At 43.4% G+C, this 25,023-nt stretch overlaps 1 protein-coding gene across 24 annotated transcripts in view; it reads right to left on the bottom strand.

Annotated features, from left to right (window-relative positions):
* Positions 1–25,023, bottom strand: part of RCBTB2 (RCC1 and BTB domain containing protein 2) — a 51,319-nt gene that overhangs the window by 9,145 nt on the left and 17,151 nt on the right. For 23 of the 24 annotated variants that reach the window (XR_012511705.1, XR_012511704.1, XR_012511707.1 and 20 more), the window contains 11 exons: positions 22,935–23,090; positions 22,540–22,690; positions 20,195–20,361; positions 19,505–19,663; positions 19,255–19,362; positions 18,067–18,209; positions 15,717–15,782; positions 12,101–12,291; positions 11,466–11,592; positions 9,712–9,851; positions 5,791–5,921 (listed from right to left, as the gene is read on the bottom strand). Coding sequence is in view for 17 of the 24 variants with exons in the window: in XM_074378165.1 (XP_074234266.1) it covers positions 5,791–5,921; positions 9,712–9,851; positions 11,466–11,592; positions 12,101–12,291; positions 15,717–15,782; positions 18,067–18,209; positions 19,255–19,362; positions 19,505–19,663; positions 20,195–20,361; positions 22,540–22,690; positions 22,935–23,090 (1,539 nt within the window). In the remaining 7 variants the exon portion in view is untranslated. The remainder of the gene's footprint in view (positions 1–5,790; positions 5,922–9,711; positions 9,852–11,465; positions 11,593–12,100; positions 12,292–15,716; positions 15,783–18,066; positions 18,210–19,254; positions 19,363–19,504; positions 19,664–20,194; positions 20,362–22,539; positions 22,691–22,934; positions 23,091–25,023) is intronic. The other variant, XM_074378177.1, reaches the window with a different exon arrangement.

The raw sequence follows: 25,023 nt of genomic DNA, 5'->3' as shown, positions 1-25,023 counted from the left end.
GTGATAGCCATGCCGACATACACACAAACCCACAGTACACTGTAAGTAAAGAAACAAACTCCATGAGGAAAACCTATTAATTTTATCCCTGAACACTAATCCACACAAATGGAAATCAAAAGAAAGCCAAAGTCACAGTACTTACATCAGACAAAATAGATTTTAAAATAGACTGTTACAAGAGTCAAAGAAGGACCGTACATAGTGACGAAGGGATCAATCCAAGAAGATAGAACAATTATAAACATACATCCACCCAACACAGGAGCACTTCAATATATAAGGCAACTGTTACTAGACGTAAAAGGAGAACTCCACAGTAATACGGTAATAGTGGGGGAACCTTAACACCCCACTTACATGGATGGACAGATCATCCAGACAAAAAATCAATAAGGAAATACAAGCTAAATGACACATTAGACCAGGTGGACTTAATTGATATTCACAGAGCATTCCATCCGAAAGCAGAATACACATTGTCAAGTGCACGTGGGACATTTCTCCAGGAACCGCTGGCCCACAACGCTAGCCTCAGTAAATTAAGAAAACTGAAATCATACCAAGCATCTTTTCCAACCACAATGCTATGAGATTAGTAATCAACTAAAAGAAAAAAACCTGTTAAAAAAAAAAAACAAAAACCGAAAACACAGGGAGGCTAAACAATATGCTACAAAACAACCAATGGATCAGTGAAGAAATCAAAGAGGAAATCAAAAAATACTTGAGACAAATGAAAACAAGAACACAATGATCCAAAAACCTCAGGGATGCAGCAAAAGCAGTTCTAAGAAGCAAGTTTATAAGCGATACAAGCCTACCTCAGGAAGCAAGAACAATCTCAAACAGCCTAACCTTAGACACTTAAAGCAACCAGAGGAAAAACAAATCCAAAGTTAGTAGAAAGAAAGAAATCATAAAGATTAGAGCAGAAATAAATGAAATGGAGACTAAAAAAAAATAGAAAGGATCAATGAACTAAAAGCTGGTTCTTTGAAAAGATGAACAGAATTGATAAACCGGTAGCCAGGCTCATCAAGGGAAAAAGGGGAGGGCCCAAATCAGTAAAATCTGAAATGAAAAAGGGTAAGTTACAACCGACCCCACAGAAGTACAAAGTCCTAAGAGACTGCTCTCAGCAACTATATGCCAACAAAACGGACAACCTAGAAGAAATGGACAAGTTCTTAGAGAGGTACAGTCTCCAAAGACAGAACCAGGAAGAAATACCTCAAACTTATACAAGTGTTATATCTCAATAAAACTGGAAGCAATTACATTTCAATGAAACTGGAAGAAAAATAAATTTAAATAAATGAAAAACAAAAAAATAGAAAAACCATATACATGTCAGTAGTCAGGCGGCCAGTCAGCATGTCAAAGACATTTTCAGATCCAACAGCTTCAGTAAAACTGCTCATTAATGGGCGAACGGAAGGACCATCAGCTGTCACCACTTGGATCCACCCTCTTACTTCTCTAGGAGAACTTCCCATAATTATTAAAGGACAGGAATTGGGAAGAGTTCCTGTGATTCTACGAATTCAAGAAACCTGGGCCTGGAGGGAGACCTGGTTATAATGGCTTCTATCCACATAAAACAAGGCCCATTGCCCTTCCGAAAACAGTGCTTCTGCTTTTGATGCCACACTCGACAGCTTCACATCTAAAACGGGGCCTCCTTCTGTCCTGCAATCCAACCACATTCTCCTAGGTCACTCCTCCTCCCCTTGTCCTACAAGACCCTCAGGCCTTCACCCGAAAAACCCCAACACCGCCTGTCTCACCCTCGCTCTAAATTAAGATTACTTCCTATTTCACCGCGAAACCAGCACTCGGAAGAGGGCCCCGCGAGCTCTTAGGCTGTAGCTCCTGCCACCTGCACGTGCGCCTGCCAACTCTCTTCTCTCCCGTAACTCTGGATGAACGGTCACACTCCTGTCCCAGGCCAACCCCCTGCTTTTTCACCAGATCCCTCTGGCTCCTGTCTCCTCAAGAACACAGTCTAGCATCTGTCCCTGCCTCATCGGCTTACTCCCCGCCAGGATCACCTCCAGCAGCACACAGACGTGCTTCCATCTCCTCCAGCTTAAAAAAGCACATAACACGTGCTACCTCTTATCACCACCCCTCCAATCACCACCAGTTCTGTTTCTCTTTGTACCTTTATGGCAGAATTACTGGGAAAAACTGTCTGTTCCCCATCTCCAATTCCTCCACTTCCATTCTCCAGTTTGCCTTTTACCCCCATCACTGTTTCCACAGCTGCCGGGTCCCCCACAGGTCCCTCCTCACCAAACCCAATGGTCAGTTCTCAGTTCCCACCCTGACCCAGCAGCTGCCGGTGTGTGGATGACTCTCCTTCCCGACACTCTCTCCTTACTTACTGCCTTCTAGGACACAGTCTTCTGGCTTTTCTCTCACCTCCCTGCCGGCTCCTTTCCCAACAGCTCCCAAACCCCTAGACCTGGAAACATGGAGTGTGTCATCCTCCCACCTGCCTGTCTCCCGCCAGTCTTACGGCTTTAAATACACTTCTCTGCACTGAGGACCTTCCCCTGGACCCCAGGCCTGTTTATCCAACTTGCTTTTCATTTGGATATTTAATTGACATCACAAATGTTGAATTTCAACATCAAATTCCCGTATTTCCCCCCCCCCCAAATGCTGCTCTTCCCAGTCTTCTCTATCTCAATAAATGATCATTTCAGCCTTTCATATTCAGGCTCAAAACTTTGGAGTCATCCTAAACTGTCATCTTTTTTGTCCCTCACCCCACAGCCAACCCATCAGCAAATCCTGTTGGCTCTGCCTTGGAAATATATTGAAAACCCCACCACTCTTCCCCAGCTGCACAGCTAAAACCCAGACCAGTCCACCCTCATGGCTTACTGAATACCGCCTCCCAACTCACCACGCCCTGCACCCTCACACTATTCTCAACCCAGCAGCCAGGTTATTTCTGGATGTCAGTCAGATCATGTCTGCTCCTCTCAAGCCCTCCCACGACTCACGTTAGAACTCAGATCCCTTAAACCTGCCTGTTGGGCCCTGCCTCCCTACCTCCCTGCACATACACCCTCCCCACAGCACCATCCCCTCACCCATCGCTCCCCGTCCCTCGCCCTACTCCACCCACACCCAGCTGTCCCTTTATCTTGCTCGAGTGTCGTCCTGCCCCATGGCTTCAGAGCCCCTCCAGGCCTCCTCAAGTCTTTGCCCGAGTCTCCTCAGTGAAACCTTCCTTCCCTGAGCAAAATGACAATTTCAGCTTTCATTTCAGCCTGGCCCTCCCGCCTCCCTTCTCCACCTTACTTTTCCACATCACCTATCACCACCTAACCGATCACACATTGCATTCGTTTAGCCATCAGAAAGTTCCACGAGGGCAGAGGTTTGGGTCTGTTTTGTTCACTTGCTGTACCTTTAGTGCCTAGAGCAGTGTCAGGCATTTAACAGGCACTCAGTGGGTATCTGTTGAATCAATGCATAAACTGCTGATTTTAAAATGCAGGGGGGGCAGGCAATAGGGAATTGCAGTTAAATGTGTGGTTTTGAAGTCTATCCAATCTTGGATTGCATTCCAGCTTCACAATTACTAGCTTGCTAGGAATTTACTTCATCTCTCGGAGCTTCAGCTTCCTCATTTGTAAATTGGGACTCATAATAATAATGCCTATATTTTACAGTGCCTATATTTTGAGGATTAAACAAGATATGAACTATGCTTCGAACAATCCCTCGCTCACATTAACTATGTATTAAGTGTAGTCACACATGAGGGATAATTTGCTGAAAAGGCCTATTTCTTGCTTATTAGAGTCAGCAAGTAACAATACTAGTCAAATAAAATACACTGTTCTTTATAAAAAACCTTTACACTAAGTATACTTTGGTCTATTTTACTTGCGGTGCATTATACTAATTTAGGGTCCAACACACAATCAGTTAGACAGCCTGTAGTAAATTACAGTGAGTGCCTCTACAGGCAAAGCTGAACAGTCATGAAACAAGTATTTAACGAGCACCTACTACATGGCAGGAGCTACCCCAGGCACTAGGAATTTGGTGGTGAGCAAAACAAAGTCCTTGCCACTCCTCAAGGAGCTTACTGTCTAGAAAAGAGGGTGAAAGAATGGTAACCATACAAATAATTCACATAAACAGGGAACAGGAAAAAGTCTTCGTTCAGACGGACACACTATGTGCCACCTGAGACAGCCCACCAGAGTCCAGCAGTATCACCACGACTTTAACAAACTCAAAGAAGCACAGAGATATTGTTGGACCATGAAGCATTCTGCAAGTTCTAAGAGCCCAGTATGTTATTACCTTGATGAAAGACACACATTCACTATGCTTTTAAATGTCAATGTTTCAAAGTGGATAAGAGTTTTTAAAATGTTAAGTGAAAATAATCAAGTATTTAGATGTACATAATGGAACCTAGAGAAAAATCAGAAGGAGCTTATGAAAACATTAGTGTCTTCTGGCTGATGAGTCATTTCCTTCCTCATACTTTTTCTATTTTCCAAACTTTCTTTAATAAGCATATTGTTATTTAGATAAGCAGAAAAGAAGTTACAACCTTTTTTCTGCCCACCACTAAAATGTCCCTGTTTTTTGACCAAAGGAAAGGATATCCTTAAGGAAATCAGCTCCAAGAAGTATGGCCTGTTTCCTAAAGATTTAGCTCTAAGACAAGTTTTCTTTCCTTTCTTTATTATCAAAACAATACATGGTCACTGTAGAAAGTTCAGAAAAAACAAGCAAAGATAAGGAAATAAAAATCATCCACAATCCCACCATTCAAAGATAACCATCGACTTATTTTTCAGTCTTTTTCCCTATGTAGATAATAATTTGGGGTTTTTTTTAATTCAGCTATACTTCAAAATATTTTTAAAAATATTTTTATTTAAAGAAAAACATACTTGTTAAAAAAAAAAAGGACTACAGTTTTTCAGTCAGTGATATATGCTGAATAGTATTTAACATTCTTTAAACAATCCTCTCCTGTTCATGCTGACTTTTTTCAATTTTTAAAGATTATAAACAATGCTGCAGGAAACATCTTTGAAGCTAAATCTTTGTCTGAATCCATGATTATTTCCTTAAGATAAACTTCTAAGTGAGTGTTTTAAAGAACTACATTTTTAAAGCTTTTAATTCATACTATATACCAAACTGCCTGCCAGAATGATTATGCTGATTTGCACTCTCCCAGCAGTTCAGGAGAACACCCGTTATCCTCAGCCGGTGCTATTTCTGAAAATTCCCCGGTGTGAAGGCTGGAAAACTGTATCTTATTTTCACTTATATTTTTATTTGTTCATAAATCCATTTAGTCCATTTTTTTCAATCAAACTACTCATGTTTTCTTTTTGGTTTTTTAAAAATTACATGTCAGCTATGGTAAGCTTGCTTCATTGTATTACAAATATTTTCCCCAGTGTATCATTTACTTCCTAATTTCCTCTCTGGTATTTTTGATGTATAAGCATTTTTATCTTTTTGAAATTAGATCTAGCAATTGTTTATGATTTCTGCCTTTGAGGCCCACCCTAACTTTATTTACATATATCATGTTCATATATAAACACATAAAATACATTAATATATATATATATATATATGACATTTCTTTATTTTTTCCTCTGGTCCATTTTTTTGGCACTTTGTGTTAAATCTTTAATTCCCCTAGACTTTATTTCAGCTTAAGGCAGGAAGGAGCCAGCTAGCCTGACTTCTCCCAGGGGTCGGCTCGCTGGAAGATGCTCTTCTTACCTGGGCATCATACTTCACGGCAGCTGAGAGCAGCGCAATGGCATTCTCCTCACAGATTCCTTGCTTGATAGTTTGTTGGCAGAGTTTTTTCAAACGATTTTCTCTATAAAATGTAGCCAGATTGAGCAATCCTGGTGGAAAGAGATGTTTATGAGGGGAGTGATCGCAGCATCCTGATCTAAAGTCAGCCCGTCGGAGGTGACCCTGCACAGACAGAATCCCCAGTGAAGGGCTGCGGAGACAAAGACGAGCTGCCTGGCACCTGAGTGTGTGGCTCCACCTGCGGACGCGGCTGCCCTGAGCCAGTGCAGCACACAGACAAGCAGCTGTGGGGAGACAGGAGCAGAGTGAACACGGCTGTAGTCTTTTCCCCAGAAACGCTCCTCCAGTCGTGATCAACATCTTCCCCAGTGGCATTCAACATGCTCTAACACTGCCCATCTCGAAAAGGAAAATACCTATCGGGGACACACGTCTGCCTCCCGGGACCCTACCTGTCTGCTCCTCTCTGGGGCTAGCCTCCCTCCCAGGAGAGTCGTCTCTATCCGCTGCCTCTGTTTTACCACCTGCCATTCTCACCTCCTGCCACACAGGCAGAAGTCCATCCCCTCCGCTCCCTGACACCACACCTGTGACTGTCACTAACGGCTCCCACAGGGCCCAGTCCACAGGCTACCCTCCGGTTTCATCTGACTCAAGGTTTACGCAGAATTTGAGGGGGTGAGGATGCTCCCCTTCCTGAAATGCCTTGTTACTTGCCCGTGTTTTCTTCCTTCATCAGTTACTCTTCAGTCTCTTGGCTGGACCCTTTCTCCTGACTTCCAAGTGTCTGAATGCCCAGGGTTCAATATGCAGATTCTTACCACAACTTATTTCCCTAAATGATCCCCTGCCCCAGTTTTAAATACTGTCTATAAGCACTGATGATTCCTGTTATATTATCTGTCATCTGCTTTCAAATAACCCCACATAGAGTGATTCACATGTGTAAGTTCATTTTAATCTACCCCAGGGGATACTATGAAGCACTCCAATCAGGAACGGTCGGCTAGCATTTGAAAGCTCTTCTTTCAAGATGCGTTGTTTTGCTAGAGACACTGAAGTGGTCCCTTCTGGCCCCACGTGAATTCGGCTGGAGCACCTGAGACTCAGCAGTCCGACTCCTGGGGCTACATTCCTGGCTCTAATTCAGTCCTGGCTGCTACCTGATCAAAAGGCTAGCTGCATCCTGACACTGCAATACTGTCCGGCTTACTTCAAGATACTTCACAGAGGGCCCAAGGGACAGAGAGCCAGGATCTCATCAACCTCACCCCATTAACTGTTTTTATATCTATCTGCTAATAAATTTTATACATGTGGTAGAATTTGTTGGGAACTTGCTTTCATTATAACATAACAATTAGCAAAATTATAAAAGAAAGGCCCATGGCCTGCTGGAGGAACTGAAATTTTTTGAAATTCTGAGAGTTGTGAATTGACTGATTGTTTTGGGTCAGTTCTCAACAACTCCCAAATTCACATCAACAGCCCCACACACTCCGAGCATCAGACTCATATATGCCATGTACTCACAAGTACTGCCCTGAGTCTCTCCCCAAGAGGGCCCAGCTCTGTTCCTCCTCCAGGTGCACCACTCCCCACAGGGTGGCCAAGGAGCCACGTGCCCCCTCCTAGACCACCTTGGGCACCTGGGACCCTGGGATTCCCTGCCTAATTGGCCCCGAGGCCACATACATAGATGTTTCCTGCCCTCCAGACCGTATCATCCATGTGCAGACCCCCAGCCCTTAAGAATGGCCGGGTGGGGTGGGTGGAGCTTGGACAAGCAGGCTGGGATGGATGCCCACACACCCCTTGTGATGCAGGATGTAGCTGGTGGTGGGTAAAGAAAGATGGCGGCTGCAAGCTGGAGGCCAGAGCCAGTCCTTCCTGGGCCACTGCGTCCCAGCATGAACTCCAGCTCAAACTCAAACCTGATCTATCAGTTCTTAATGGAAGCATATTTTTCAAGGTATGAGGATTTAACATAGTTTATCTGAAGATTTCTAGCTTGATATATAACTTCAAATTTTTAGACATAACGGAATGTAGACTCTTACCTGGGGCCCTGCAAGTGTTAGGGGTGAACCTATTAAAAAACTGCCACACAGATGTCTGAAAAGCAGCTCAAACTCTGACTTTCAAACTCAAGAGCAAAACCTGGTGCTCTCCATCTTCCTCATCTTAGTGAGTCAGAGCAGTCATCCTTTTCTCTTTCCCTCACAGCCCACATCCCATCTGCCAACAAATCCCATCAGTTCTGTCTTTGACTGATATCCAGAAGCTGCCGTCTTTTCACCACCTCTGCTGCTACCCCACCCCACCCAGGGCACCATCACCTTATACCTGAGCCATGATAGTTACTGAGCTTTTAAAAACAAATCACCTCACTCCTAGGACAGAAGCTGCTTGCTGCCCCTCACCTTCTCCATATACACACAAACCAACATGCTCCAAAATCACAGAGTATTCAGCTGGGCGTGGCCATCTGGAAATGACCACTTTCCCAACTTCCTGTGCAGCTGGGTTATGGCTGTGGTATTCTCTGGTCCGTGTTTAAGAGAAGTGGGACTTCCTTAACAGACACTGGGATTTGCTCTTTGCTCCCCCTCCCCTACCGGTCACTGTCCCTCCCTCCATCCTGTTGCCTGCAACGCAAACGTGCTCTTGGACATGAGTGCGGGGCCACACGCAGCGATGCCCTGAGCTGTATCCTGGTGACACAGAGAGAAACTATCTTGTTTAAGCCACTTCCTTTTTTCATTTTACTGTTAGAGATAAAGCAAATCCTACATAATGCAACCCAAATGCTCAAAACCTCCCAAGGCTTTCCATCACACTGAGCAGAAGACTTGGGCCCTTCACCGGGGCCTCCAAGGGTGTGCCTGGTCCTGCCCAGATCCCAACTCTCACTCCAACCACCCGGGCCTTCCTCATCCTCCTCCACACCATACACGTGTTCCTGTCTCAGACCCTCGCACTGTTCCTCTGCACTGGAATGCTCTTCCCCCAGCTCCCTGCTCAGCGCACATACTCATGGAGCCCTCTCTGACCTCCCAACTCACTGATTTTATTTATTTGTTTCAGGCTGGCCTCCCTTCCCTGAGCAGCAGCTCCACAGGGGCAAGGCCTCGGCCGTCCGTTCGCAGATGCCAAGGGGAGCTGTGGCGCACAGTGGGCCCTGGACTCGCAAGCATTTGCAGAAGAAAGGAAGGAAAACTATAAAACCTCAGCAATCAGATTTTTGTTTAGCTCAGGAAAATTAAATGCTGATCTGGTAAAAAGTATTACTGAATTTATACATGTAAAATTAATATTTAATTTAAAAATTTAAGTGTTGAGCGCTTTGGTTAGCTCCTTACAGAGGCAACTCCTAATTCTTCCGTCCCACTGGCCGACAATACTGCTGACAGCTGTAAACCGAAACTTAGTATGTTTTTCACCCTGCGCTGCTGTCTCACCATCAGTAAGCCCCAGACGCAGGGAAGGCCCCACTACCTTCAGGACAGAATGCATCACAGCCCCGTCTGTCCCCAAGGGACATTCAGTTATGCAGACCAGCAGGGCTTCTTACTAAGTGCATTTTATCGGTTTTATAATGCAAATATCTTGAGGGCAGTGAGTGAGGTAGCTAAAAAGTCTCGTACAGCATCGAGTAATCAAGGGAGAATGGCACCCGCTCTGCAGGTGGTGTGATAATCACCCATCCCTTGTTTATCTTTCCAGTCAACCTCTGTATGAAGTAGGAACAAAGGGAAGGAGATGGGTTCAGCACACAAAAAAAGAACCACCACTGTGATTCCCCTCACAGCGACTTCCTTGAGGTGCTACAGAAGCCACTTCTAGGCCAATCTCTTGGTCAAGTCTGGTGGCAATTACCTACTGCCTCCTCGGGGGACAGGCTGATGCTGTCCGTGTACAGGTACTCCAGGAAGGCTCGGTAAACAGGATACGAAAATTCACTCATTTCTACAATCTCATCCTCACTGTCGTCCAACGAAGAACGAAAATGCTCACACCTGGAGGAAGAAAGAAGTGTGTCAGGTCCCAGCTTCTAGGCAACAGCAGATGACCACCCGAGGAGCACGTGCTCAGGGGGTTAAAGAGGAAATAGCTGAAGAGAAGGAAGGAAAAACCCAGCACTGCACACCTTCACGTCCTGGCCTGGGCCTCTCACTTCCTCTGCTGCCTGGACGGCTGCAAACGCCTGTTGACTACACGAGGCTGCAAACGCTCACCTGCTGTGGGGCGGCTGCCTCCCCTGCCCGGCCTCCCAGGGGCCCTCCCACACCATGTCCACAGAACAGCATTTACAGAAATCGGGTGGGTTTATTTTTAATAACTGAGTAATTTTGTTTCTTCACCTCCTGTTATGGGTCGAACTGTATCTCCAAAATTCACATGTTGAAGTCCTAACCTCGGAATATAATAGTATTTGGAAAAAGAGTCTTTACAGAGGTAATCAAGTTAAAAGAGGGTGGTCCCTAATCCAACCTGACCAGTGTCCTTATGAAAAGGAGGAATTTGGAGTGAATGCCATGTGAAGACCGGAGTTATGCTGCCACCAGCCAAGGGACGCCAAAGATGGCCAGCATGCCACCAGAAGCTGGGACAGAGGCATGAACAGATTCTTCCTCAGATCTCTCACAAAGAACCCATCCTGCGAACACTCTAATCTTGAACTTCTAGCCTCCAGAACCTTGAGAGAATAAATTTCTGCTGTTGAAACCAACCCGTCCGCCGAACTCTGCTACAGCAGCTCTAGCAAGCCCTAACCTCCCTGCGCTTCTATGCGGGGTCACGGGCTACAGCGAGGGTGAATGAGTGCCGCACAGCCCGACCTTACTAAGAGGTGAGCTGGAGACTAAAATGCCCTATTGAGTTTGTGATTCATTGCAGCAGGATTTCAATATCTGTTACACAACAACAAAATGAATCTCAAAATCATTAAGTTAAGAAGCCAGGCAGTAAAGAATACATACTGTGAATTCCATTTACATAAGCTTCTAGAAAATGCTGACCATTCTACAGTGACAGAAAGAACATCAGTGCTGGCCTGGGGTGGGGGCCTGAGGGATCTCTGAGGAGCGACGGAAACGTTCTGTGTCCTGATTTGGGGCAGTGGTTTCACAAGAGTATACCAATGTCAAAACTCCTCAAACTGAACATTTTAAATACATCAATAAATGTGATTTTTAAAAATCCCTGTTAGCTTTACCTCAGCCCTGTTGCTCTTCTCTTTTCCAAGCAGCTAAACATTCGGTGTCCCAAAGCTGATTAAGGAGAGTGACTGTCGTGGGCCAAACTCAGCTCCTAGCACAGAAGTTCACGTACATCCAAGTGGTCCCTGAAGTGCTCAAAACATGCTCCCCACTGGTGGCGGCCCCCTGGTGCCAAGGTGGACAGGCCATCTGTAAAGTCTCTAAGGAAGCCGACAGTAGGTCGGCCCTGAGCCACTCCCCACTCATTGCAATGGCCTCTGTTACTTCTTGTTTCATGTACCCTGTGTTTCCCCCACTGCACTGGCCACTCACAAGGGCAATCATAATCACTGGAAGTGCCTAATATAGTTCCTTGGAACTAGAAAATAATAAACATATTTATTTCAACTCTCAAAATAAGTAATTCCTTACCTAATTTTGAGAAGGACTTTATGTGCATAAATGTACTTTCCATCCACCAGAAACTTCAGGTCTGCGGTGTTGGGGTTGTCAAATTCCCTCTTCAGGGACTCAGCCACTGTGAGGTGGTCGTCGGGTTCTAAGGGAGCAACACCCATGTTTTCTAACGCACTTGCCGGCCGGTATACAGTACTGCTCTGCTGACACTCGTGAAAACACCAGGTCCCCCAAATAACCAATCAACCGTGCTTCTTCCCCACATACGGATTCTGGCTGCGGCCACCATTAAGTGTAAGAACCTCTCACACATCTGCTTGTAAACCTGGCGAAACAACTGAAGTCCCAAACCACCTTACTAAACAAAATTTTTTGAATGTGTGAGCAAATACACTTGCTAAAAATAAAAGATATAGTTTCCCAATCACAGTAAAAAGCAATCAAAACTACTTTTCATTTAGTATAAGGTGCTGGTTTCTGACACTTTCTTGAAAAATGAATCAATCAAATTAGTTCCCTCTCACAGGAGTCCATCAGAGGGAAATAAATTATCTGATACTGCACTTAACATAGTCCTTACTATCGAAATAAAAGCACCAGGCTTCTCCTAGTTCTCAGGCCATCACCCAAATGGACAGCGATCAGCTCACCCACGGACAGGAGGCGCCACGTGACGGCGGGCGTGGCGAAGCAGGCGAACACGTCGTCGGTGCAGGAGAAGTGGGTGAGGTGGGGCAAGGTCACCGACTGGCCCCGGCACTGGCCCCACATGTACACGTGCCCTCCCTGCGTCTTGGCGGCAGACGTGTGGGCAGAGTGGCAGGCCGCAATCTCTATAATTCTAGGTTCACAAACACACACCAAGTAAACACGGTGAACAGGGAGAAGAAACAAGTTGATTTTTCTTCCCTTAGGTTTAACTGATTTTAAAAAAACAACAACAAAACAAGACTTAGACACCTAAGCTTCTACGTTTTCAGGCACCAAACAGTTCTTTACATTTAAGCTCTTTCACTGGCACTTTTACATCATGAAGATCTGCCTGGTACCACTTCTAGCCAGTAGGCCTAGAATATGTACCGTCCTGTTTTGAAACTCAAGTGCAATCCAAGAGAGTAGGGACCAAAAACAAAACAAAACAAAAAGATGATTAAATTTTTTTCTTAAAGCATTACTTATTGAAGTAGATCAAAAAAATTGGGGCTATCGTGACCCAGGGTCAATAAATCTTTTCATCAAAACATCACCAATTTTAGGGTTCAGTGGAGCATGCTGTGGGTCACCCCAACTCACACTGCAACAGTAAATACAGTGGTTCTGACTCACTGAGCTGTACTACCTGGAACCCAAAGGAGTAGTTTTCTGGGATCAACCATATGTTAGACCCCAGTTCAAAAGTTCATGATTGACAGGCAAGTAGTTCTCAGAATACTTCCTAATGGAAAACACTGACTTATTGATTTGAAAATAATTATTTTCTCTAAGAATAAGTCACTACACAGATTCAAAGATGACAGTAAACTATTTTACCCCAACTGAGGTCGCCATCTTGATTTTGCCACAGCAGACCATGGGCACCAGCCTCCTCAGTGACTCGGGCTTAGAATTTCAGGGTCATCTCTGACTTCTCCCTCCTCACTTACTGCTTTTTTCAGAACATCCAGTTGACAAGTAACAGAAATTCTTTTTTGTAATGTCTCCCATTTGTCACAGCCTGGTCAGGGACATCCAATATCTCAACTAATGTAACAGCCTCCTAGGTCTCCCTGCCTTAGAATTTCTCTCTCTTCTGACCCAAACTGCACGATGCTAGCAGGTTAATAATCCTCTGGAAACACCATTCTCATCACTACTTTCAAATCTTTATTGACATCCCATAAGATAAAATCCAGACACGTGACCTTAAGGCCTCCCTTAATTCGGCTTCTATCTATGTCCAGCTATCTTTCGAGTCACCTTTGTCCACACATCCTATGTTCCAGCAAACAGATGTCCTCACTGCGCCTCAGTGTCATTATGCACAAAGTCCTTGTTCAGGAATGCTCTTCCTTTCTCTCTGCCTTAGAAATCCTCTCAAGGCCCAGATCAAACACCACCACCGTATGCGATCTCTTGCAGCACATCCTGTCCTCACCTCTCCTACCTGGCCCTGTTCATCTTTTCAAGTGTTATGTCTCACCTATTCAGCTAGATTACAGGTTCCTGGCAGGCCAGCTCCCTGACTTATTTCTCTCTCCCTAAGCACCCAAAATAGTGTCTTACTAAAGACAATCTGTAGGTCATTTTATTGACTAAATAACACAGAGCAGCTGAAGGTTGGATAAGGCCCCACTGACCAAGGCTAGCAACTGAAGGGTGGAGATATTCCTCCATGACCTGTTTAAATTAGACGTTTCCCATTCGTGGAGGGAGCTGGTCCTCATACTACCTAGAGGCTGCTGTGGTGGCTTGCCTCAGGAGGCTGAGATACATTGTTTTCACGTGTGGCTCAAATAATTTCACTGATTTATCAGAGGGCAGCTCTCAGCTCTTGAGAACCCAAGAGTACTAGAGAAGAGGCTCTGACATCCCGCAGGAGAGGGTCTAGGCTTGGAGTCCAGCAGACCCAGGTCTGGATCACAGCCCTGTTACTAGGCTGTGTGACCGCGCACAAGTCCCTCAGCCTCCAGGAGCCTCAGTTTCGTCGCACTGCAAGGCTAGCACATGAGAATGTAATGACAGAATGTTAAGCACCAAGCACAATGCATGGTGCACAAATTGCACCATAACAGTACAGGTCTCTTCCCATTATTACTACTACTACTCATGGGCTGGGAGTCAGCCAGTAACCCATAGAGGCAAGTTACTCAAACTCATCATCTGTTTTATCATCTTTAAAAATAAAGGCAGGGGGGGAGCAGAATACAAAAAAGCCATCATCTCACAGGCTTGTGGTGAAAAGTAAATGAAATAAGAGACGTAGCACAGCGAACATTCAAAAGCAGTTTCTTCCTGTGATGAAAATGTTTACCAGCTGCAGGAACCTGGGGCCTGCCCTGAGGAGCTCACGATTTAGCTGAAGAGGGAAGTCACACATCTGTGAAGTTACAAACCAAGTCCAAATAACCATCAGAATATGGCAGTGACTACTACAGTGCTCTGGTGAGTAAAGGAACATCTTCCCTGGGGACTCCTCGGGGAGTATTTCAGAACCTGGGCCACGCTGGCTTTGGGTTTGTCAAAGAAGTGGAGTAAGAGCATCTGAGGCAGAGAGAAAAGCACGTGCAAATGTGGAATGAGCACAGGACGGAACCAGCAAGACCAGACAGGGTACAACACCAAGAGGACCAACTGCAGCAGAGAGGCGCCTTGGGGAGCAGAGAGCACGAGGTTCACTAGGAACAGTGGCGTTGGTCTTAAATTCAAGACTGAGTGTGGATTTGAGCTCATGTGACAAATGGGAAACAGCTCTGTAAACAGGGCCAGGAAGTAATGAAAATGGTGTTCTTAGATTAATCTGGCAATTGTGTGCAAGATAAGACTGAAGGAAGAGATGGAACAGTCTAGAAAGCGAGCTGGGGAAGGCTGAAAGGAGTGCAGATGTCACGTCCGAGCCACGAGGCCACGAGGCCAAGAAAGAATCAGGGTGGCCACAGGTATCACTGGGAGGAGGAAGAGGAGTCGGACATGGCCCGAGCGGGAGTCTAAGAAAACACCAGCCAGCAGTGCCGAGCGGGGGCCGCAGTGCAGGTCTGATGGCAGGACGGGGCTCAACACAGAGCGCGAAGCACATAATTAAAGAAGAAAGGGCCTTCTACATTTCACCCGCTTTAGCTATAAGCAATCTGGTATTCTCCGGAGGCAGGGGAGGTTGGAACAGCCCAACAGTGTTCAGATAAACATTCATTAACCGCTCTTGTTCTTAACATATCTAAGCACTTCCACAGCGACCTACTAGGCAAGGACTTTTGGATTTTTTGAGTACCTTTTGTACACTTTGGGAGACCACTGACAGTGACAGCCTCTCTTTTCCCTGATAATGTTCTATAAGAAATGTTAACTGACTGGAGCACAATCATAGCCTCCTGTGCTAAACTACCCAACACCAGAAAATCAGGATAACCTCGTTCCTACATTCACTTCTGAAACATTTACCCATTAACCTCCAGGAGAGGGGAGCAGCCTTTGCCATTACAGGAGGCGGGAACACTGCTTCCACAGCCAGGGGTTAGGATGCAGAAAAGCTAGGAAGGCTGGCCCCCCCTGAACACGGCCTGGGGTGTTTACCTGGAGCACCTAGCGCCACACGGAAAGGCAGGGGTGGGGCACGGGCGTGGCTGACCGCAGCAGCTGCTACAGGAAGGAGAGCGGAGAAAGTTTAGAGGCAACCTTCAGGTCTCGGCTTGGGACTCAAGCATCTGCCAAGGCAGGCGCCTTGCCTTTGCCTCAGGTCATCTGTCCTTAAATCTGATTCATACCAAGAAGCAAATTCTGAAGCTCAGATTTTCTGGTCATACATGTAACAGACGCTGACTATAAACTGAGCTAACCTTTACTGTCAGGATGTCTGGTGTATTTCCTTCCCACTTTATTTTGTAGCTATTCTTAATGGGGAAAAAATTTACTATGCGTTCATCATGAACAGGTTTTGTCACGTCGACCAAATGACCCGCGACAACCCCACAGCTTAATGGCTGAAAAGTACTAGAAACAAAATAGCAGAGAGTGAGAAGATGCAAAACAGAAAACAAGGGGGAAAAGCTACTCCGTGAGGAAGCAGAATAGTGGAGAAGAAATCGTGGCAATAAGATTCAGAGCAGTGATTCCCAATCTTGCTTCTGTAAGAGGCCAACACTATTAATAACCACAAGAGGCCACAGGATTCACAAAAATGCAAGGCAGAGTTAGTTTTAAATCAATTGAACTTAAAACATGCTTTTATGGCACTTTAAGAATAAAGACACAAATGCTGGTAAATCAAAGTACTGAGAATTCAGAAAGATTGGGAATAACTGGGTTGGAGAGGCACTTTAATTATTAAAATCACTTCTGTGTGAACATAAATTGCTAACACGTGTTAGCATCCTTCATCATAAATAGACCTCAATGAGAAAAATGTTTAATCAGGTTTCCCTTGCATTGTTGTTTGAGCAAATAATCCAATGCAGGCAGATTTGCACTTTCAACTTCTGTGAACAGGTAACCAAGACCTGACGATCCACCCCGCCCCAAGTTCCATCCCATTCTCTCTCCAGCTAAGCTTCCCCGTAATGGGCCCCAGGAGTCAGGAGTTCCTGAGAGAAAAGTCATAACGTGTCTGCAAAGTGTCAGTCACTGAAAAGGGCGGGCAGGTGCAGGACAAGTCCCAGCAGACTCACAGGTTCCTCCCTCGCCTTGTTCGTGTGATGGGGCCTGCAAGCTCAGAAGTTACCATGTGAAATTCAAGCATGGAAGACTAAGAAAGCAGGAACATCGCATGCAAAACACTCATCTTTGATACTTGTAGCCCAAATCACGTTTACGTGGACAACATCAAGTGTACAAGTATTTAGCTGTTTCCACTTGTTTTACAGATCTAATTTAAAAATAATTTTTTAAGTTATGAAGTTTTTTAAAAAGACAAAAAGCAATGCTAACTCCCAAGTGCCAGGTAAGGACCTGACACTCACATAACTTCTGGGCCCTGTTTCTCTGCCTCTCTTGCTTTCCCCACTACAGCTTGTGTGGCCCAGCGTGACCAGAGTCAGAAAACCCGGCACTCATGCTGGGACGGCCGGGACCAGGAGCTACAACGTGGGGTGGGTTGCTGGTGGCCGGATGGCAGTGGGTTCTGTGAGTTCAAGGACAGATGAGTTCAAGTTTATGTTAAATGTGGCAGCACCAGAAAAATGGTAAAATGCCATACAGACAGCTTGTTTTTACATGTTACCTCTGTTTGATCCTTTAACACTTCTTTGCTGTTTTGTCTAAATACTAAATGTCCCCACTGACTGGACTGGCTAGCCGGAGGCATTTTTGTGACCATTCAAGGCCTCAAGATCGTCTTCTCTTTTTACTGAGTAGCTCTGAACTACCTTTAAAAGAACCGAAAATAGCCTGGCCATTTCATTATCTTTCCTCCTCCCTAATTCTTAGGGGTCCAGGGTCTTACTGTAAGATCTGGGGGTGGGGGAAGGTTTGTTAACCAATTTAATGTAGGTTCAATAAAAGTAGCCAGGTTCATAATCCTCAAATGAAAATCAAGAGGGCTGAAAATGACCATTTGGTTCTTCATTTTCATTGTTGTTTCATCATCTTCCTCTTAAGACTATAAAATAGAAGACAACGAGAATGAGGGGAAAGGTCATTTCTGAGCAAGAAGAATAGTGCGGAAGAGCTGCTGGAGGTTTAGTCATTGCAGCTGGTGTGGAGTAGCTGCTGGAGGTATAGGTGAAATACGGGTATGTGGAAATAGAACATTTAACACACACTCAACCTCCCCAACGATTCATTAAGCCAATTTCAAAAAGGAATGAGTGCTCTTGTTCAAGAATATTCTTGAATACTAGCAGTAAATAGCCCACAATTCTGTACCATGTCTAAGTTTTGTTTAATCAGTAAAAAAAAACTGAAGTTATTTTGAAAATCCACATATTACCTGTCCTTTTCCACAACGATAGGAGTAGGGTAGGACTGGTTACTTTTATTGCCAGTGCCCAACTGGCCATAGGAATTTGCGCCCCAAGCATACACTTGACCTTCATCTGTTAATACTAATGTGTGTGCGTAGCCACAGGCAACCTGGAAAGAGAAAAGCCAAATCTACTCAGGCCTGCAGATAAAAGGAAATGTGCTTTCACAAGATAGGTTAAGAATCAAAACTTTAAAAAAAAAAAAAGAAGGAAGGAAGAAAGGAAAGAAAGAGGAAGAGGCAGCCCAGAGAGGTAAGCATAAATTTAACCAGTATCCCCCCAGAGCTAGCTTAGGTCCCATGTGTGGTGAACAGTGCAGTGAGACCAACAGGAGCCCCTCAGTGACAGGAGGCCAGTTCATTCAGCTTTAATTTAGCATTCATTATGCTCGCAGAGATCAAGGGGTGCGAAGTGAATAAGAAATAGGCACTTTTATTTTTTAAGAATTATTTTCTTTTTTTAATTATAAAAGTAAAACTTTTTTTAAATAAGAAAGTTCAATGTGAAAAAAATATTGAAAAGTATAATTATGAAAGTAATCTCAAGATCAGGATTTTTTTCTATTTATAGAGATATGCACTGATAACTTAAAAAAAATCATATTGTAAAAGTACTCCTGTGTCTTTCTTTTTACTTAACATCACATATAGCACTATTTCCCTACCATTAAAAACCTTTTTAAGCATCATTTCTGTCCTTATAAGTTTACTGTAACTTATTTAACCATTAACTTTATGTTTGATTAGATAAATTATACTTCATCTATTATTTGTTATTCTTTTTTTTTTTCTTTATCTTCACTAATTCTGTTGGTCACTTTCTCTTTGCTTTCTTAGGATAATACCCTAAGAGTAGAATTCCAGATCAAAAGGTATGAATATTTTTAAGACTCCTGATGCATATGGCCAAAGTTTCCTTGGAAAAGATGGTAACAATTTACATTCCAACAGCTATTATGAGAGTGCCCTGGAAATATAAATTTTCTGATAAACATCTACAACTTAATTCATGGAAAGAGAGCTTTAACTTTACTTCAGTCAAGATATCCAAGCAGCTAACTTTTCATCCCACTAAGAAAACTATGTTTTCAGTACACTGATATCTTTACACTGTAGACTTAAAAACAAGCACATAGAAACCAAAAGTGGGCGTACCCGCTGGACACGAATGCCTTGCAAAGCTGCTATTCTGCAGGGGGTTGGCTGGTTGCCGCCGCTGCCAAGTCCCAGCTGCCCATTCCCATTATAACCCCAGACGAAGACCTGAGAGAAAATGAGAGACTCAATGCCCACAAAAGATGAGACAAAACGCAATCAAGGTCTCTGTTGTGAGAAACGTGCATGTTGGTCTGACACTGATAAGGCAGAGAGGTTTTTTAAGCAACATATGAAATAACGTTCTTACCTCCCCAGTGTCCACCACTGCCATGGAGCACATCTGCCCACAGGCGATGTTCACGACCACTTTATTCTGTAAGCAGCCAGTGACTCTTCGAGGGATCGGCTGATTAGCTGTTGATCCAGACCCTATCTGCCCGGAGTTATTATAACCCCAGGCAAACACCTATTTGGCAGAAGAGATCAATAAATGAAACACACTAATATGTATAGTGTCTCTATTGGCACTTGGAGCGCTTCATCTTTGCCCTCAAAGTGCTTGATATTCATAAATCCTCACAACACGGGCAAAAAAGTTTTCAGAGAATTCTAACAAAATGTGTTACTTTGTAAAATTAGGTTACTGGCATTATCTACACAAACAGTAAAAATTACTATCAAATATCATATAATCCTTATAAAAGTATCTACTTGGCCTCAGTCATATTTTCCAGCATTTGGGGATTTTTCTTTTTGCCAATAATCCCCTTGAGTATAGCAATACAGAAGTAATAATACGTCTTTTTAAATGTTGCAGTTATAGAGAACCTTACTACATACAGGTACACTTCACCAAGTAAAGACCATGACTATGAATTGCTAACAAGAGGAAGACTGAATTTGAGGTAGGTGGTTATTTTAATCAAATGATTGTATTTCCAGGGCTGCTACAGGAATCTGTCTAACGATCAATGAGATTTATGCTGACTATTCTCACCTCTCCATCAGATGTTAGCACCAAAGAATGGTAAGACCCACAGGCAACTTCAGTAACTTGTTTGTTTGACAAATTAGTAGATATATGACAGGGCACTAAACCATGATTAGTTGTCCCGTTGCCCAGCTGGCTGTAAGCATTATGACCCCAGGTAAAGACTTCTCCTTCTGAAATAAAAAGAAACACAACCAGATTTCAAAATATCTAATTCATTATGGGAAAATACATATAGCACACTTCCACAAATGGAAACTGAAACTTCACATGCAAAAGCTAATCAACTTCCCTATTCTCATCAAACTCATTCTAGAAAAGGAAGACATTTGGAAAGTTAAACTACATTCCACCTCAAAGCAACAAGATGAAATTTAAATGCAGGCAATTATAATAGCTGCAAGATAGGTTTTTAATAAATAACAGAGAAAAGGCAGCTAATAGTAATGGAAAAAAACATTAGATTGAAAGTCAAAAGATTGTAAGGTCATTTAATGTCTCTGGACCTTAATTTCCTTATCTATGAAATAATCACCAAGTTAGTTTTTTAAACCTTTGTAATATTACTTATTGTACAGTATAATACACATTCATAAAAATTCATAAAATATGCAGTTTTGTAAATAATTACAAAGCACATCCATTTACTTCCACTCAAGAAATATCTTATAATCACCCCAAAAGCCCCCACATATACACTCTGAATAACAGAATTTAGTCTTTCCTGGTTTTAAACTTTAAATAAGTGGAACAACACAGTACATACTTCTTTCATCTGTATTTTCTACCTGTTGTCTCTTTGTGTGACATTCTAGATAATTTCTTCTATTTTCCAATCTAATAATTTTCTCTTTTGCTGTGTCCAAACTGCTGCAAAACTTGTCCACTGAGTTTTTCATTTTGATAATTACTTTATTTGGTTCTCTTTCAAATCTTCTATGATCTCTCCAAGTAACCTCAAGTTCATTCCTTAATCCTTCAAACACAATGAATACAGCCATCTTATAACTGGTGTCTAATAATTTTAATATCTGATATTTAGTAGCCAGTTTTTGCTATGTTTTTTGCTGGTTCTCATTCACGGATCCTTGTTTCCTTGGTTATTTTTGACTATGTGCTATTAATTGCATGGAACAATTATTTTTCAATAGCATTACACTTCCCCGAGCCTGGGATGAAGGTGCTTTCCTCTAGAAAGGATCTGCATTAACTTCTCTCATGTCTTTAAGCCACTTAAAGGTACCTCTCTGATAAATTCCAAGGCTTGAGAGTATGGACCATGAATCTGATGGGAACTGGAATACAAATTCATGGTTATAACCTCTCAGGGAGAGGTTTTCTTTCTTTCTGTTTTCTCCCTGCTTTGCTCAGAGCCAAGGAACTTTTCTGTTGATTCCTGAGAGATGGGAGAACTTCCTTAGCCTTGCCCTGAGTGTAGCCCTTTGAAATTCAGCCTAATGTGAGGTCTTTGACTTGTGACCCCTTCATTTCATGAATACATCAAACCACAACTCTGTTAAGTGCATACGCAGATGCCTTAAAGGCAAAATTAGCTTCAAGGTCCCCTCTTCCCTCTTAAATTCATACTTTCTCTTAAATATGGTCTGATAATTCCTTTCTGCCTGATCAGTGTTCTGATGCTTTTATGAAAAAAAAAATTTTAAATATTGTACCTAGAATTTTTATCTGTTTTCAGTGTAGAAGTGGTCTGATACTACTGGCAACCAAAAATCCCTAAAACTTATGTTTTAAATGTGAAATAAATATACAAGAGTATTTATAAAATTTATTTTCAATGTAAATAATACTAATGAGTACCCAGCTTAAGAAAAACTCAAGTTATAATTGTAATGTCTCATCAGTCTGAATACGTGGAAGAGCCATGAGAATATTTAATTCCTTATACTACTAATACCAACTGCAGCCATCAGCCACTGTTTAACGTCAGAACCACAGAACGCTAAGAGTCAGGGAAGATCTCCGAAGCTAGCTTTAATCTCTCTGTTCATAGCTCGAGAATGTCAAGTTCAAAAAGTCCAGAGTGAGTTCAGCATTACTAAGGCAAAATAATCTCACTTATAAAGTATAAACAAAAGCGGTTTACTTGGCTTATAGCATTGTCATTCTTACACTCAAAGTGCCAGTAACTGCTACCATGTGCTACATTATCTTCTTTTGATATTCAGACACGTTCATATTTCATGTCATCTGAAGCATAGTCAGGTTCACAGGGGACAGCCGAAAAGCCTTGCCCAATCAAAAAGTATGTTCTCGATGTAAGGTGTGGTCCTAGTCCTGTTTCTCAACAGATAAAGCAACGGTTAGAACTCTACACCGTGCTCCTAGGTTACCTGTTGTTGCAAGGACAACATGCGGGCCACTCCCGTAGCTGAGGCAGGCGATTTTTTTGCCACTTAACGAGTCCAGTCTCCGAGGTTCGATGGTGCTCTGGACATCACCTAATCCCAAACAGCCACAGCAGTTTGTGCCAAGCACAAAAACCTGTGGGAGAAGCCACTGTTAGGTCACGCAGCTCTAGTTCTGACAAACCTGTGATCCCATTCAAGGAGGCACAGTTCCCCTAAAGGAAAACTGCTTCATTATTTAGTAGGTAAGAATCTACTCTCCATGGCTTTTTTTTTTAAAACCTTAATTCCTTCCTTAATTCCTCAGTTCCCCCAAGATCTTCAATTCTGCAAATCCATTACTGAAAATGTAAGTGGCTGAGCATTTTGGTCCACATCACCTCGTCATTCACTGTAGTGTATAAAACTTCATTGCCAGCGCTGCCGAAGACGCAGGCCTGACGAACTAACTGCAGTTCTTCTTCAGAGCAAAGGGAGAAAATTGGCCACTTGCCCACATCTAACATCTTCAAAGACGACAGAGTAGCCCGTACTGGCTGAAAAGGAAAAAAAAATATATATATATGTATATATTTGATTAAAAAAAAATATATATATATGTTTGTTAATAAAAAGTGCATTTTCTTTGCCCCTTTCACTTCTGTGGATGAGTCAGAGTTGGTGTGAGGAGGAACACGCTACTTTGGAGAGGCCGTCACAGCTGTGGGAACTGCCTTTGTAAGCGCGGCTGCTTCAGTCCTGCTCTCACCGCAACAGAGGACCACTGGCCTGGATGGAATCAGACCTCACCTACTAATTTTCCTCAAGGACACAGGAATCACCCAAGGCTGAACTCCGGGGGAGCTGAAGGTCTGGCAAGCACTGTCAGTGTTGGCTCTGTCGTAGTGTAGCTCTGGAAACTAGGCTGGTTATAAAAGCAGGGAAAATTGAGAGGAGACTGCTACTTCATCCGCTGCCTAAGTTTTTGGGAAAGAATAATACTGAAAGTGACACCAAGGGAAAAGTTCAGAAGTTTCAGTTCATGGGTCAGTCCCAATCATTCAGTGTGAGAGCTGGTGGGCTCCCTCATCGCCCCATACAGGTTTGGGGACTGGTAGGAAGAACCGCCCAGGAAGTATGTGTATTCATTTGCTACGGCTGCTGTAACACAGTACCACTGAGTAGCTTAAACAACAGAACTTTACTTTCGCATGGTTTTGGAGGCTAGAAGCTCAAAGTCAAGGTATCAGCTGGTTTGCTTTCTTCTAAGGGTTGTGACGGAAAGATCTGTTTCAGGCCTCTCCCCTTGGCTTGCAGATGGCCGTACTCTCCCTGTGTCTTCACTTCATCTTCCCCAACGTGTGTCTGTCTCTGTGTCTAAATCTCCCCTTCTGATAAGGACATAGGTCCTACTGGATTAGGTCACCCTAATGACCTCAACTTAACTAAACGAATTACATCTGCAGTGACCCCTTTCCCGAATAAGGTTACCTTCAAAAGTAACTAAGTGTCTTAGTCTATGTTCAGGCTGCTACACCAAAACGCCATAGACTGGGCAGCTTATGAACAAAAGTTTATTTCTTACAGTTCTGGAGGCTGGAATGTCCAAGGCCAAGGTGCCAGCACAGTCACGTTCTGATGAGGGCACCCTTCCTGGTCCATAGCCATTGCCTTCTCACTGTGTCCAAACATGGTGGGAGGGGCCAGGGGTGTCTCCGGAGCACCTATTATAAAGCACTAATCCTATTCATGAAGCTTCTACCCTGATAACTCAAGCACCTCCAAAAGGTCCCACCTCTAATACCATCACCTTTGATGGTTAGGATTTCGACATGAATTCGGGGGAGGGGGGGGTGGAGAGGATCAAATCCCTAACAGCATACATTAAGATCATGAGCACTTGCACTCCCATTAGAGCATTCAATGTGGACATTATAAAGCTGTTTTAAAGAGAAATTTTACTTATTTGCTATATTGGAAACATTTTTACTTACTTTTCAACTTTCAAAAATTTTGATGATTACAATAAGATGCATAAATAGCCAATTTGCCTATCAAATGGCATAGTTGGCCATTTCCCTCAATAATCACCATACTCTTAATTTAAAGGAACAAGGGATTGTCTAAGGCCTGTCTCTCCCATCAGCTATTAATTCATTCTTACCAGCAAATATGTTCTCGTAGAGAGCTGATCAGACTTGCTACTTACTTTCTACAGATTGGAAAGGATATTTGTGCCTTCAACCTGAGGAGCTGGGTGAAGATATCAAACATACATATAAAATGAGGAACTCGCTCATGTGATTATGGAAGCTCAGAAGTCCTACATCTGCACTGGCAAACTGGAGACCCAGGAAAGCTGACAGCATATATTCAGTTTGAGTCCAAAGGCCTGAGCACCAAGGGAGACAATCATGTAAATTCAATCTGAGGGCAGAAGATGAAATGAGATGTCCCAGATCAATCAGTGAGGCAGGAAAAGTGGGATGA

The sequence above is a fragment of the Camelus bactrianus genome, chromosome 14 (assembly GCF_048773025.1).
Source record: "Camelus bactrianus isolate YW-2024 breed Bactrian camel chromosome 14, ASM4877302v1, whole genome shotgun sequence".
NCBI classification, from domain to species: domain Eukaryota; kingdom Metazoa; phylum Chordata; class Mammalia; order Artiodactyla; family Camelidae; genus Camelus; species Camelus bactrianus.
This window is presented reverse-complemented; position numbering and strand designations above follow the sequence as displayed.